The sequence below is a fragment of the Podarcis melisellensis genome (genome assembly GCF_964234715.1).
Source record: "Podarcis melisellensis genome assembly, chromosome: 3".
In the NCBI taxonomy this organism is placed as follows: Eukaryota; Metazoa; Chordata; class Lepidosauria; order Squamata; family Lacertidae; genus Podarcis; species Podarcis melisellensis.
In genome coordinates this window covers 1,873,661-1,890,451 of record NC_138530.1, presented here as the reverse complement: position 1 = coordinate 1,890,451, position 16,791 = coordinate 1,873,661, and the positions used below count along the sequence as shown (strand labels likewise).

Here is a 16,791-nt window from a genome sequence, read left to right as displayed (position 1 = left end):
ATAGAACCGTAGAACTGTAAAGTCATCTAGTCCAGCCCTGCAATGAAGGAATCGCTGGTAAAGATTCCTGTCCAAAATTGTTGTTGTTGTTGTTTATACCCCGCCCATCTGGCTGGGTTTTCCCAGCCACTCTGGGCAGCTCCCAGCAGCATATTAAAAGCACAATAAAACATCAAACATTAAAATATTCCCTAAACAGGGCTGCCTTCAGATGTCTTCTAAAAGTCACATAGTTGCTTATTTCCTTGACATCTGGTGGGAAGGCGTTCCACAGGGCGGGTGCCACCACTGAGAAGGCCCTCTGCCTGGTTCCCTGTAACCCCACTTCTCGCAATGAGGGAACCGCTAGAAGGCCCTCGGAGCTGGACCTCAGTGTCAGGCAAAACGATGGAGGTGGAGATGCTCCTTCAGGTCTACTGAGCCGAGGCCGTTTAGAGCTTTCCGCTTAATTAGATGACCTTTTGAGTTTGTGCAGGTAGCAAACAAATTTTAGAGGTGCCCCCACACTTTTCATGCACCTCGTTGCAGAGGATGACTCAATGCGCCTCCGCTCCAGTGAGCACCTTTTGGAGCTAGCCCCAAATGCTTCTTCATTTTAATGAGGCCGTTTTTCAGCTCGTGGGCCTGGCGACAGATAGGCGAAGGAGCAAGCAGCCTTGGACGGCCAGGAGAACCGTCTCCCTGCTGGGCTGGAGAGGCTATGAGGTGAGGTAGAGCAGCTGGCAGCGACTGAGAATTATAAGAAAAAATTCCTCTCTCTCTCTTCCGAAGGCGTTTCAGATGCACTGCAAATACTATCGATTAGCAGGTCTACTGCTTGGGAGAATTTGGGAGGTTGAGTAATCCAGACTGGTTAGAGGATGATGTGGATTAATGCTTCTGTCAGGCACATCGCTGAGTGATTCCTGGTGCTCAATCAAAGCTCCATGTGGTCCAGTCAGGTCTGGCATCCAAACAGGCTCAGCATCTTGCTTCTCACATAGGATGGCTAGAAGCTTCTCCCCCTCACCTCCAAAACATAAAAGCTTATTTCCAGTAATAATAATTTAGGTATAATAATAATAATAATAATAATAATAATAATAATAATTTATTATTTATACCCCACCCATCTGGCTGAGTCTCCCCAGCCACTCTGGGCGGCTTCCAATCAAGTGTTAAAAACAATACAGCATTAAATATTCAAAACTTCCCTAAACAGGGCTGCCTTCAGATGTCTTTTAAAGATAAGATAGCTGCTTATTTCCTTCACATCTGAAGGGAGGGCGTTCCACAGGGCGGGAGCCACTACTGAGAAGGCCCTCTGCCTGGTTCCCTGCAACATCACAATGAGGGAACCACTAGAAGGCCCTCGGTGCTGGATCTCAGTCATTCGGGACTCACAGCTGTCCATGGAGACGCAGGTCAATTCTGTGTCCAGGGGAGCTGTCTACCAGCTCCATCTGGTACGCAGGATGAGACCCTACCTGCCCATGGATTGTCTTGCCAGAGTGGTGCATGTTCTGGTTATCTCTGGGCGCCTTCCAACAAAGTATTAAAATACAGTGGTCTGTTAAACATTAAAAGCTTCCCTGAACAGGACTGCCTTCAGATGTCTTCTAAAAGTCTGGTAGTTGTTGTTCTCTTTTTTTAAAAAAAAAATATTTATTACTTTTAAACCTTACAAAAGAAAGAAAATACAATACAATACAATACATAAACAATACACAACACAAGATTAACATATTAGACTAAACAAAACAAAGCAAAAACAATTTAAAAACATACATCATACCATTTCAATGCCCTATCTTTCATTCCCTAATTTCATCGACCTCCTCTCACCTCCCTTTTTGTATTCCACTTCTGTTAATTGTTTCAATTCCTTTCCATCTTTCTCTATTTTCTGTCATATAATTTTCTTAACTTATTTTAACCTTATTTTCCATTAATACTATAATACTTATTTGTGCTTAACTCCTTATAACATTTCTACTAAAGCCATATAATTTCATTCCAACATTTTTCTAACACTCATTAATTTTACAGTATTTCTATAAATAAACTTTAAACTTTTTCCAATCTTCTTCCACCGTCTCTTCTCCCTGGTCTCGGATTCTGCCAGTCCTTTCCGTCAATTCCATATAGTCCATCAACCTGGTGATCTTCTGCCCGAGGCTCTTAACTCTTTTCCAAGTCCCTTCTGCAAGTCTTCTTCATATTTATACATGTACTTTACTTTGTCTTCTGCTGGTCTTGTTCTTAATTTCCTTCCTTTGATGCTGAAGAGTAGATCTCGGGGAAGCTCCGACTTAGCAATGTTTTTATTCCTTCTCGACAGGTCAGCCAAATCTCCGTAGTTAAAACTAAAGTCCAAAAGATATTTCAGGACGTGTTTCAAAATCCCTCCAAATCTGAAGGTCCCCACAACTCCAATCTCCTCCTGACCCAAGTCCAGGTCCCAAAGGTCAGTACATCCCTGCATGGGAGGATCTATCCAACTTTCCTTCTCCAGTCCAAGCAGGGCTCCGATCCTCAAAATCTACAAATTTACAAAAGGGGAAGGCAGACTTCCTGTTTGAAACCTCCCCGTTTCGGTGCCAAATTAAGACGTTTAAAAATCCAATTTTCCGTTCTATTCACGGGTAGTTGTTTTAAGATCAAATTGTCCACAGGAAAAAGTCAGCGCTCTCCGGCAAGAACAAAGCAGCTTCACTCCGTGAAAGAAGCAGTCAATTTGAAGCACCGCGCCACTCACCCCACGTCGCTCCGGATCCCCGAAACCGGGTTTCCCCACGAGTAGGGGAGGTGCAAAAGGTGCCAGCCGAATCCCACGTTCACAGGCTTCTCCCGCCTGTGATTTTTAGTGGGTCCCCGCCTTCGCCGTGGCGGCCAGACCCTGATTTCCACAAAGCAAATTCCTCCCGATCAGAGGAATTCCGCCATTGCTGGAGGTGCCAACCCGGAAGTCACCTGGTAGTTGTTGTTCTCTTTGACATCTGATGCAAGGGCGTTCCACAGGGCAGGTGCCACCACCGAGAAGGCCCTCTGCATGGTTCCCTGTAGCTTTGCTTCTTGCAGGGAGGGAACCGCCAGAAGGCCCTCAGAGCTGGACCTCAGTGTCTGGGCTGAATGATGGGGGTGGAGACGCTCCTTCAGGTATACTGGGCCGAGCTCGTTTAGGGCTTTAAAGGTCAGCACCAACACTTTGAATTGTGCTCGGAAACATACTGGGAGCCAATGTAGGTCTTTCAGGACCGGTGTTATATGGTCTCAGTGGCCACTCCCAGTCACCAGTCCAGCTGCCGCATTCTGGATTAGTTGCAGTTTCTGGGTCACCTTCAAAGGTAGCCCCACGTAGAGCACATTGCAGTAGTCCAAGTGAGAGATAACCAGCACATGCACCACTCTGGCAAGACAGTCCGCGGGCAGGTAGGGTCTCATCCTGTGTACCAGATGGAGCTGGTAAACAGCTGCCCTGGACACAGAATTAACCTGCCCGTCCATGGACAGCTGTGAGTCCAGAATGACTCCCAGGCTGTGCTCCTGGTCCTTCAGGGGCACAGTTACCCATTCAGGGGTACAGCTTTCTGTACAAAATTTGGAACTGAATCAGGACTCCGTAAGCATCCTTTCCATTCCTGATGCAAAAAAAGCGCTATATGATTTGAAACTCAAAAATCCAAAGGGAATATTCCAAAGAAATGGGTTTCGGAAGGCTCTCAAGCTGCAACTGTTTTTAGCATGTGTGAACAATGAGCTCCGGGGGGGGGGTTCCCCCACGCTCGCTCGCTCGCTTCCCCCCTGATAATTTAGCAGCTTAGGGTGGGTGAGCGTGTGGGAAGGGTGTTGCATTCTCATTCAGTGTCAGAAATCACCTCCCACCTCTGCTCAGGCAGGCTGCTGAATGCCTGCGATTTGCAAAACACGGCTGTGTGCACGAGAGAGTTGTGAAAGGAGAAGCATTGCAATACTCTTCACGACGGGTTATCTGGAGAAAACATCCCTCTCACTTGGCACTTGAGCACCAGTCGTTCTCCTAATATCTCCTCCTAACAGTGACCAGCAGGTATCTTTCTGCAGCGACTCCGGCAAAGACGGCGACGGAGAATGTTTTCTCAATTCGTAGCTGACTAGAAATTAGCACCTGCCTCGATAAGAGCAAACTGTGTTCGGTTTCCATTAGGATCCCACTGCCAGCCTGGACACCTCGGAGAGCAAAAGCTGGGCAGTAATTTCACAGTCTAAATAAGAATACACAGAGAAGGGTTAAGCCTTTCTAAACACCAGGAAGGCTGGAGCTTCCTGAAAAATTGCATTGTACTGTAATGAGCATCCCAATCTTACAGTGGGTGAGAATTTTCAGGCATTGCAGCCTTATAACTGTTGTTTGGTTTCCTTTTGAGGGAGGCAGCTGGAGGCTCGTTGCATTTTCTAATATTTAAGAACATAAGGCAAGCTTGCTGGATCAGGCTAATGGCCCATCTGCAGGATGTAACAATAAGAAGTTTACTCACATCCAGTTCACAGTTGGATCCCTGAAGGCAGGCTTTAGCTTACAGTTATAGAAGAGCAGTAAGGATGCAGGTGGCGCTGTGGGTTAAACCACAGAGCCTAGGGTTTGCCGATCAGAAGGTTGACGGTTCGAATTCCCGCGACGGGGTGAGCTCCCGTTGCTCGGTCCCTGCTCCTGCCAACCTAGCAGTTCGAAAGCACGTCAAAGTGCAAGTAGATAAATAGGTACCACTCCGGTGGGAAGGTAAATGGCGTTTCTGTGCGCTGCTCTGGTTCGCCAGAAGCGGCTTAGTCATGCTGGCCACATGACCCGGAAGCTGTACGCCGGCTCCCTCGGCCAATAAAGCGAGATGAGCGCCGCAACCCCAGAGTCGGCCACAACTGGACCTAATGGCCAGGGGTCCCTTTACCTTTACATTAGGTGAAAACCAAGTAGCTGGTACCAGTTTGCCAAGTGGAAAAACATCCTACCAGGCCCCTCAATGGTGACCAACCAAGGTCCATAGCAAGGTCAAGGAACGAAAACCTTACAGGGTGGGAAACAGGAACAGCTGGTAGGCAGCAAAAGAGGGAGATCCCCGGCCGCATCCTGCTTTAAATAAGGCAGGCCACACCCCCAGAGCCAGCTGATTGGCTGGCCAGGAGGTGATGCAGCTGGGAATCCCCCCAATCGTGTGGGGGCTGGAGCCGTGAAGCCCGCAATTCGCCCTTCTCCGAAGGGCGGAGGTGGCTTTTGGGAACCTCTGACACAAAGCCTTTTGGAGGCAGTGACACTTCTGAATCCCAATTGCTGGAAACCAAAGGAGGGAAGAGTTGGTCCTGAGTTCAAACCCTGCTTGCTGGTATCCCAGAGGTTGGCCACTGTGAGAACAGGATGCTGGACTTGATGGGTCATCGGCCGGATCCAGCAGGGATCTTCTCAGCTTCTTATATTGGCTGGTTTGACTTTTCTGATATGATGCTATTCCCCCCCCCCCCTTTTATTAATCTGGATGCTCTTTGAAGTGTTACATAACATGACTGTATTGTGTGATGCATCATAGCTGCTAAGTGGGAAGGGTTTCTTTTGTTGCAGAGGTGCTGTTGCTGCTCAACCTTAAAATGAAAAAGGAAAAAGCCACTCCAACTCACTGGTCCTACTCCAGTGTTGCAATGGAGTGCCCTGGTCTCCCTCATTCTGAGGAATCTGAGGAGAGAGAAAGTGCAAGAACGGATCTGTTTACGCCGCTCGGAAAGTTAATGCAAACTAGGTCACTGCAGGACACCAAACGCTTTTCCAGGACCTCTGGTGTAACCAGGTAGTGCTTTGGGAGGTTTTGTTACAAGAAGGTAGATTCCACAGCTGATGTAGACATTTAACCTTTTCTCTGGTAGCTGTGTGCCCAGCACTGTGCCCCTGAGTTGGGGTGCAGGGAAGGGGGCCCCTCATTCCAGCATAGAAAGCTGCCATATGCATAATAATAATATTATAATTTATTATACCCCACCCAACTGGCTGGGTTTCCCCAGCCGCTCTGGGCGGATTCCAACAGGAGATTAAAAATACATTAAAACATAGGCAGAGCTGAATCTCCTCCGGCTCGCAGTGGATCCCCCACAAGGCTCTGGCATGGGTCTTCCCCAGCCTAGCTACATTATTATTATTATTATTATTATTATTATTATTATTATTATTATTATTATTAATTTATACCCCGCCCTTCTGGCTGGGCTTCCCCAGCCACTCTGGGAGGCTTCCAACAAAACACTAAAATACAATAACCTATTAAACATTAAAAGCTTCCCTAAACAGGGCTGCCTTTAGATGTCTTTTAGGTAGTTATTTTTCTCTTTGACATCTGGTGGGAGGGCGTTCCACAGGGCGGGAGCCACCACCGAGAAGGCCCTCTGCCTGGTTCCCTGTAACTTGGCTTCTTGCAGTGAGGGAACCACCAGAAGGCCCTCAAAGGAGGACTTCAGTGTCCGGACTGAGCGATGGGGGTGGAGACGCTCCTTCAGGTATACTGGACAGAGGCCATTTAGGGCTTTAAAGGTCAGCACCAACACTTTGAATTGTGCTCGGAAACGTACTGGGAGCCAGTGCAGGTCTTTCAAGACCGGTGTTATGTGGTCTCAGCAGCCGCTCCCAGTCACCAGTCTGGCTGCCACATTCTGGATTAATTGCAGTTTCCGGGTCACCTTCAAAGGTAGCCCCACGTAGAGTGCATTGCAGTAGTCCAAGCGGGAGATTACCAGAGCATGCGCCACTCTGGTGAGGCAGTCCGCAGGCAGATAGGGTCTCATCCTGCGTACCAGATGGAGCTGTTAAACAGCTGCCCTGGACACAGAATTGACCTGCGCCTCCATGGACAGCTGGGAGTCCAGAATGACCCCCAGGCTGCGCACCTGTTCCTTCAGGGGCACAGTTGCCCCATTCAGGACCAGGGAGTCCTCCACATCTGCCCGCCCCCTGTCCCCCAAAAACAATACTTCTGTCTTGTCAGAGATAATGAGATCCCTTTTCACTGGAGATTGAGCCATGGACCTTCTGCTTGGAGGAAACACCCAACCCTATGTGAGCTCCGCCAGGTTGCACACTCCTCCATCTCTGAGCTTGGTTGCAGAATGCAACTGAGCAGCACTGCAGAATGAACATGTTGTGGTTCAGACTGAGTCACTGGCACCAACTATAGGGGACCTGGGAGCCCGGGAGCCCACAAAAAAAATCTGTATAAGGCAGATTTCTCAGCAGCAGAGAAATCTGCCTTATACAGAATTTTTGTTGTGAACAATCTTCAAGGGCAGCCCCTGGAAGAAGGCCTTACAGTTGCCTAGCCTTGTGCTTCACTGCAGATGGTGACAGCAGTCACGAAATGAAAAGACGCCTGCTTCTTGGGAGGAAAGCAATGACAAACCTAGACAGCATCTTAAAAAGCAGAGACATCACCTTACCAACAAAGGTCTGTATAGTAAAAGCTATGGTTTTCCCAGTCATGATGTATGGAAGTGAGAGCTGGACCATAAAGAAGGCTGATCGCCGAAGAATTGATGCTTTTGAATTCTGGTCTGGAGGAGACTCTTGAGAGTCCCATGGACTGCAAGAAGATCAAACCTCTCCATTCTGAAGGAAATCAGCCCTGAGTGCTCACTGGAAGGACAGATCCTGAAGCTGAGGCTCCAAGACTTTGGCCACCTCATGAGAAGAGAAGACTCCCTGGAAAAGACCCTGATGTTGGGAAAGATGGAGGGCCCAAGGAGAAGGGGACGACAGAGGGTGAGATGGAGGGACAGTGTTCTCAAAGCTGCGAACATGAATTTGACCAAACTGGGGGTGGCAGTAGAAGACAGGAGTGCCTGGCCTGCTCTGGTCCAGGGGATCACGAAGAGTCGGACACGACTAAACAACAACAACAAAGCCTTTTGCTTTGGTGCCGAATGTATCCCAATCTGCAAGGGAATCCCAGGTGGGCTGGCGGCCGGGGGAAACACAGCAGCCAGCCCATTTATCATGGTTTCCAAACCATGATGTGCTCAGTGGCAGAGTAAACCGGGATAATGAAGAGGAATAGGGTGAGTGGCAAGGAAATGGGTCTGTCAGCATCCTCATCTGCCTCGTTGAGTCCCGAAGGAGTCCCAAAATGCTCATCACGTCCGACGCCAAAGACTTAATGAGACGCGAAGGAGAGCCTTTTGAGAGCTGTTGTTCTCCTCCTGATTATTATCTCTTTTAATGCAGCGAGTGTCTGCCTGGGGAAGAAAGCATCAGTGGAATACAGGATTTTAAAAAACCCCATTATTTATTTCTGCGTGATCGAGGCTGAATTGGGGTGGGGGGGAAGAGGGGAGCTGTTTGCAGAGGCACCCAAAGCAATTGCAGAAGAGCAACGTCACCTCTCACTCGCCCACAAATTGTCTCCAGTGAAGCTCAGCTACTCTTTCGATCGCCCGCTTTTCTTCTCAAAACAAAGGCTCCCAATTACCTTTACGACTCCCACCTCACATTAGCACATTTGTGCTGGGGAACAGAAGCTCCCGGAGGTTTTGCACCTGTTTCGATTGTCGGTAGAGCATTGTCGGCGTCGACTTATTCGTTAAGTGATGCTGTGGGTTTGTGGGGAGGGGGGTCAGTTTGGATGGTGCCCCGAGCTCCCTTCTGCTTCTTGGGGTCCTGAACCCAAAGAGGGTTGGGATGTAACAGAGGACGGCGACAAAGATTGATGGCAAAAATTAGGAACCAGGAGGAGTCGTCGCTGGTGGAAGAGTCAAATCCATTTGAAGGATTCTCCACCCCCATCGTTCTGCCTGGACACTGAGGTCCAGCTCCGAGGGCCTTCTGGCAGTTCCCTCCCTGCGAGAAGCAAAGTTACAGGGAACCAGGCAGAGGGCCTTCTCGGTGGTGGCGCCCGCCCTGTGGAACGCCCTCCTATCAGATGTCAAGGAAATAAACAAATACCTGACTTTTAGAAGACATCTGAAGGCAGCCCTGTTTAGGGAAGTTTTTAATGTGTGACATTTTAATGTAATTTTAATCTCTGTTGGAAGCTGCCCAGAGTGGCTGGCGGGAGGTACAAATAAATTATTATTATTATTATTATTATTATTATTATTATTATTATTATTCTATTTGAAGATATGCTGGGTCCAAAGCTTCCAGAAGCAAGATCTGCTGAGGTTTCGATGCTGGAAGCCCCTCCATCCTATGCTCAGGTTGTAAATAAAACCCTATATCCTACAGTTATGGTGCTGGAGGAGACTCTTGAGAGTCCCAGGGACTGCAAGAAGATCAAACCTCTCCATTCTGAAGGAAATCAGTTTTGTAAGCAGAAATATACGGCATGTTACAAAGTAGAAAAAGATAGAGATATTGGTTATGAGTTTTGAAATGTAATAGGGAAGATAAGAAAGGCATACTAAGAGATTAGATTGGAAAAATTTTAGATAGGGCTGTTGAAAGTCAAAAAAATTGAATAAGATGTAAAAGTATGTATCACCTCCTGGCAAATAGAAGGTGAAGAAATGGAGGCAGTGAGAGATTTTACTTTCTTGGGCTCCATGATCACTGCAGATGGTGACAGCAGCCACGAAATTAAAAGACGCCTGCTTCTTGGGAGAAAAGCAATGACAAACCTAGACAGCATCTTAAAAAATAGAGACATCACCTTGCCAACAAAGATCCGTATAGTTAAAGCTATGGTTTTCCCAGTAGTGATGTAGGGAAGTGAGAGCTGGACCATAAATAAGGCTGATCATCGAAGAATGGATGCTTTTGAATTCTGGTGCTGGAGGTGACTCTTGAGAGTCCCATGGACTGCAAGAAGATCCAACCGATCCATTCTGAAGGAAATCAGCCCTGAGTGCTCACTGGAAGGACAGATTGTGAAGCTGAGGCTCCAAGACTTTGGCCACCTCCTTGGAGGGCGCAAGGAGAAGGGGACAGCAGAGGATGAGATGGGGGGACAGTGTTCTCGAAGCTACCAGCATGAGTTTGACCAAACTGCGGGAGGCAGTGGAAGACAGGAGGGCCTGGCGTGCTCTGGTCCAGGGGGTCACGAAGAGATGGACACAACTAAATGACTAAACAACATCAATAAAAGTCTGTATTTTAAAAAACTTATATATATATTCCTTTTTTAACTAGGCCTTTAGTTGATCTTATTGACATCCAACACCCTTTTAGAATGTAGTCCTTTGGTGTGTGTGTTTTTATTGGGTTATTGTTTTTGGTTTGATCTTACACGTTTTTGGTTTGATTTTTTATGTTGTGTTCTTGTTTGTGAACCGCCCTGAGACCTCTGGGTATAGGGTGGTGGAGGAATTGAATCAATCAATCAATCAATCATAATTATTCCAAGGAAACTAAACTTGGGAAAAGGCCTGGAACCCCTGGGGTCTCCCATCGCACAGAAATTGGGGTGGTATAGAACCGTACCTAGAGGGATGGAAAAACCTTCTGGATAGGGCAGCTAAAGAAAGAAAGAAAGAAAGAAAGAAAGAAAGAAAGAAAGAAAGAAAGAAAGAAAGAAGTGTGTGTGTGTGTGTGTGTGTGTGTGTGTGTGTGTGTGTGTGTAAAGCTGCTTCTAGCCTCTTATCTTGCTTGGTCACGGAACATATTGGATTGCGCACCATGCAATATTTATTGACGAAAGATGCTCTGCTGCTTTCTTCCAGATCAACGACGACGAGTTCTTGAAAAACGGCCCAAGATCCAGGATAGGGAGATGAGCCTTTTCTGTTATTTTTTAAAAGGCACATGCACCGCGATAAGCAACTTGGAAAGAAGGCTTCAGGGCCACTAGATGAATTAATACTGCTGCACAAACACAGACACACCCAGAGGCGTAGGCATAGGTGGTACCCGGTGCGGAAAATTTCTTGTCACCCCCCCTCCCCACATTGATTTTTATTTTTTATTTTTTTGCCTGCAAAAATGGTTTTATGATTTTCTTACAAAGGAATGTGGATTCTGAGCCTCTGGTAACAAGTAGGCGGCTATGGACAGATACTTAAATCTACAGGACGGATTGTGTTTCGGCTTGTGTTATTTTATTTATATTGTTTATTTATTTAATAAAATCTATTTTTAAAAACCTGCAAAGTGGTTTACCAAAATAAAAACAAAGAAACACCCCAGCAGTAAAATCAAGAAAAATTAACAATCCTACTTTAAAACATACAAAAGCTAAAATATTAAGATCAAAATTAGGTATGCTTGCCCAAAAACAGTCTAGCAAAGGCACGGGCTTTGCTGAAATTTCAGCCTTCACGACATAGGAAAACGGCCAAGGAAACAGCAGTTTTTGTGGAGGAGGGTCAAGATATTAACTGATATGCATAAAATTTCATGTGTAGCTATATAATCCCTAGTGTAGTAAGGTAAGACCTTTGGAACAGGCATTTTTTTTTTAAAAAAAAAGTTTTTAATGGACTGCCCTAAAAAGCTGAGACATCACCTTGCCAACAAAAGTCCATATAGTTAAAGCTCTGGTTTTCCCAGATGTATGGAAGTGAGAGCTGGACCATCAAGAAGGCTGATCGCCGAAGAATGGATGCTTTTGAATTCTGGGGCTGGAGGAGACTCCTGAGAGTCCCATGGACTGCAAGAAGATCCAACCTCTCCATTCTGAAGGAAATCAGCCCTGAGTGCTCACTGGAAGGACCGGGTCTTTTCCAGGGAATCTTCTCTTCTCCTGAGGTGGCCAAAGTCTTGGAGCCTCAGCTTCAGGATCTGTCCTTCCAGTGAGCACTCAAAAATTCAAAAGCATCCGTTCTTCGGCGATCAGCCTTCTTTATGGTCCAGCTCTCACTTCCATACATCACTACAGTGGTACCTCTGTTTATGTACTTAATTCGTTCCAGAGGTCTGTTCTTAACCTGAAACTGTTCTTAACCTGAAGCACCACTTTAGCAAATGGGGCCACCGCCATGCGATTTCTGTTCTCATCCTGAAGCAAAGTTCTTAACCCGAGGTACTATTTCTGGGTTAGAGGAGTCTGTAACCTGAAGCGTATGTAACCCGAGGTACCACTGTACTGGGAAAAACATTGTTGTTGTTTAGTCTTTTAGTCGTGTCCGACTCTTCGTGACCCCCTGGACCAGAGCACGCCAGGCACTCCTGTCTTCCACCCCTTGCTCCATAGTGGGTCCAAAGCTGTGACTATTGAAGTCCGTTTGACTTCCAAAATGTTTGAAAACCAAGGCACGGCTTCTGATTGGTGCAGGCACCCCAGAAACAATAGTCGACAGCCCCATCGGATGTTCGGCTTCCGAAAAATATCCCAAAACCGCAACACTTCTGGGTTTTCGGTGTTTCAGAACCAAGGCGTTTGAGAACCAAGTTACCACTGTATAGCTGTGATATATTGCTGAGAAGGGCAGGAGAAGAGAAGAGGAAAGGAAGTCTTCAGCCCCCAATTATATCTAGGTCTCATCCAGAAAGTATAACCGGAGATTTTTGGGCAAATTTTAAAAACCCACCTGGAAATTTTACCCCTGGAAAAGAGGATGTGTCCTGGAAAAAGAGGACAGACGGCAACCCTGAATAAGTAACGAGAAAGGCAAGGAGGACTGATGGGTATGAAACTCCTTGCAAAAAAATCGTATAGATTTATCACTCTGGGAAATCAACTCCCCAAAGTGAGTGATTATATTATTGATATTATCTTTGCTGCCTCTCCCCAAAATATTTTAATCTGAAGGCATCCATGTTTAGGGAAGCTTTTTTGGAAGCCACCCAGAGTAGCTGGGGTACAAATAATAAATTATTATTATTATTATTATTATTAAATGATCAGACAGGTCCACCGGCTCTGTCCCATATCCGCCTTCCAACAGCCGTATCGCCATCATTTTCCGTCAATGTCAATTTTACTCAGTCTTTGTGGAATCGTGTACTATAGAATCGTAGAACTATAAAAGGGACCCCAAGGGTCATCTAGTCCAACCCCCTGAAATGCAGGAATTTTCAGAGCAGTTTGTAATGATTTTCACGAATGTCGACACAAAGAGATCATCTCGGTTCCTAAGTTATAAAAAAAAATCTTTATTTTTGTTCAGAAACTGGTCTGCACATTATTTTTTACCCATTTCCCCTTAAAGCGTGAGCCCAAATGTGATTTCAAAGGATCCAGGAAAACATATATTTTGGATAGAATCCCTCTTTGGATATTTCTTTGAAACATGATAGTGGCCCTCTCTTTATATCATATACTATATAACTTCTCAGTTCTCTGTATTGAAACCTTTGCAGGATTGGACCCCTTCCCGTCATGGTTTTGCAACGACAGTTATTTGCAATTGCTTTCTTTATTGTTTATCCTATTTGGCCTGCAGTCTTAAAATCTCTGTTAAAAATTGCTTTTTAGAAATGCATTCGAATATATCTTAGGGGTTAATAACATCTGTCAGCTGTTCCACACATCTAGGATTCCATCTACACAAGGGTTACATTTTGAACAAAATAAAATAAAAATCCATTGTCCTTTCTTTTTTTACTGTGCCATGGAATAATTGCTAGCGGGATTTTAACACAGCTCTCTCATATATACCGGTGAGAAATTCAGCCATTGGGTTATTACTTCTACATGTGTAGCTTTATGATGATATGTTATGTTCAGAAATTTTTTTTCCATTGTACCTTTTCCCCAAGGTTGCCATGGGAACAGGAGCATTTTTTTTTTTATGCATTCCACATAAAGTTTGCAAGTAGTTTTTGCCTGTTCAATAATACCCAAGAGAGTCCAATTTGGGGCCGTTTTTAAAACAGTTATTTCCTTAAATTTAATTTAATTTAATTTAAACAGCTCTTCTGTGTTTGATGACAACCAGATTCCTCGATATTCATCGGCTTAACTGTCCAATTCATTCCGCTTGCTTTCATCAAATTTGCTCTAATTTATTCCCATAATTTTGGGGTTCCTCTTGTATGCAGAGACTTCGCCAAACTCCTCTATTAAGCACTTTTTAAGGGAGTAGTTAATGAAAGCATTTCATCACCATGATAGAAAACCGCCCCAAAACCCAGACATTTTGCCAATTTCCCCGTAAAAAAAATCCCACCAGGTGCAAATCCTGTCATTAAAATTAATTAAAATTAAAATCAAAATTAATTAATTAAAATCAAAATTAAAATCTCCTTTGACGTCTTATCTCAAGACTCGAATCCAAGACCCTGAGATGGAGGATCATGCTCTGAGTGCTCTATTTTAATTATTATTATTTTTAAATACTTTTAATTGCTTTTCCCATGTATACATCCTCTAACAATATTTCTCTAACAATTTTCTATATTTTCCACCTCCTCCCCTGGACTTCCCCTACTTTAATTATTATTATTTTTAAAAATCTATGCTGGCTGCACCTTTCGTTGCAATTAAAGTATTGTTTTTCAAATTTTTATTTTACACTCGTTATTGATAGCAATCGTTCGAAATACAGTACCTGGTTATGCTTTATTAAGAATATGCAAAATATGTTGGTTTTTTTTTAAAAAAAATAATATTTATTATTTTTAAAGCTTACAAGAAAAAAAGAGAAGAAAAAAGACGAGAAGAAAAAACAAAAGAGGGGAAAAAACAATACAAAACGCAACCTTAACACATTAAACTAAACAAAAAGGAATGTGCAAAATAAATCAACAAACTAACAAACAAATGTTTGTTAGTTTGGCCTCTGTATGGCAAATATGCTTTGGCCTCTGAATGGCAAATATGTCAATAAAGTAAAAATAGAAAATTAAGAAATGCAATAGATAACTGTTGTTGCTTTTGGCAGCCTTGCTACAAATATATAAATGAAATGAAGTAATTTTGAAATGCAACAAATAGTTGGTGCTATTGGCATCCTTTATTGCAAATGTAGAAATAAAATTTTAAAAATGCAATAACTATTATTTGCTGTGGGCATCTGTATACTTTATTGCGAATGAAGAAATGCCAATAATAATAATAATAATATTGATTTGATTTAATGTGTTTCTGTGCTGCTTTTCATTCAAGTGAATCCCAAATTGGCTTACAAACAATAAATAACAACGTGAGGAACTATAATAGTATATCACACATACAGCAATAATAATAAATAATAATAATAATAATAATAATAATAATAATAATTTGATTTATTGTATTTCTGTGCTGCTTTTCACTCAAGCGAATCCCAAATTGGCTTACAAACAATAACTAACAACGTGAGGAACTATAATAGTATATCACTAATAAATAATAATAATAATAATAATAATAATAATAATAATAATTTGATTTATTGTATTTCTGTGCTGCTTTTCATTCAAGTGAAACCCAAATTGGCTTACAAACAATAAATAACAACGTGATAAACTATAATAGTATATCACACATATAATAATAATAATAATAATAATTCAAATTGTGAAACCAGCAGCTGTGATTCCTGAGCCCCTTTCTCTCCTTTCTGCGCCTGCGCGGCTCCTCGGCCTCCCGCCCCTCCCTCCCCGTTGCCATGGCGACGGGTTTGTGACCGCCGCGGCCTACGGCCCTCCCTGAAGCCTCGGCCTCGCCTGGGCGCCTCGCCTGCCTCCCCGCTTCCCTTCCCGGCCGACGAAGGAGCAGAGCGGCCATGGCTTCGCGCAGCGCCGGGACCCTCCTGACCCAGTACAACGCGGCCTACGTGCCGCCGGGGCTCATGCCCGGGTGGGTCGCTGGGCGGGGGGCGCCTTTTGGGGACCGGGGGGGCGAGGAGAATTTTTTTTGTGGGGGTAGATATAGAGAAAGAAAACGCTGGTTAATGGCTTGCTTCTTCGGGGAAAGAAAAGGAAAAAGGGTTTGGCGCCCACGTTGCGGTTGGGGTTGGGCTGGATGACCTCTGGGGGTCCCGCCCAGCTCTGAGGTCCCTTAGTGTGGCAGCACGGGAGCTTTGGAACTCCCTGCCACTTGATATCAGGCAGGCACCTTCGCTGCTCTTCAGCACATCCTTGTTTAGTCCACATTGCAGTTGGGGTTGGGCTGAGGAACTTTGGAACTCCCTGCCACTTGATATCAGGCAGGCACCTTCGCTGCGCTTAGGTACATCCTTGTTTAGTCCGCATTGCAGTCGGGGTTGGGCTGGATGACCCCTGGGGGTCCCGCCCAGCCTTGTGGTTCCTTAGTGTGGCAGCACAGGAACCTTGGAACTCCCTGCCACTTGATATCAGGCAGGCACCTTCGCTGCTCTTCAGCACATCCTTGTTTAGTCCACATTGCAGTTGGGGTTGGGCTGAGGAACGTTGGAACTCCCTGCCACTTGATATCAGGCAGGCACCTTCGCTGCGCTTAGGTACATCCTTGTTTAGTCCGCATTGCAGTCGGGGTTGGGCTGGATGACCCCTGGGGGTCCCGCCCAGCCTTGTGGTTCCTTAGTGTGGCAGCACAGGAACCTTGGAACTCCCTGCCACTTGATATCAGGCAGGCACCTTGGCTGTACTTCAGCACATCCTTGTTTAGTCCACATTGCAGTTGGGGTTGGGCTGAGGGACTTTGGAACTCCCTGCCACTTGATATCAGGCAGGCACCTTCGCTGGATGACCTCTGGGGGTCCCGCCCAGCCTTGTGGTTCCTTAGTGTGGCAGCACAGGAACCTTGGAACTCCCTGCCATTTATTATCAGGCAGGCTTCAGCACAATCTTGTTTTGTCCGCATTGCAGTCGGGGTTGGGCTGGATGACCCCTGGGCGTCCCGCCCAGCTCGGAGGTCCCTTAGTGTGGCAGCATAGGAACTTTGGAACTCCCTGCCACTTGATATCAGGAAGGCACCTTTGCTGCGCTTCAGCACATCCTTGCTAATCCGCATTGCAGGCAGGGGCTGA

At 45.4% G+C, this 16,791-nt stretch overlaps 1 protein-coding gene across 1 annotated transcript in view; it reads left to right on the top strand.

Annotated features, from left to right (window-relative positions):
* Nucleotides 1-15,481: 15,481 nt before the first annotated feature.
* The window catches only part of CIMIP2C (ciliary microtubule inner protein 2C), a 29,344-nt gene continuing 28,034 nt past the window's right edge, over nt 15,482-16,791 (top strand). Inside the window, exon 1 of the mRNA XM_081904482.1 lies at nt 15,482-15,641. Coding sequence (XP_081760608.1) covers nt 15,568-15,641 — 74 coding nt within the window. The 5' untranslated portion in view covers nt 15,482-15,567. The remainder of the gene's footprint in view (nt 15,642-16,791) is intronic.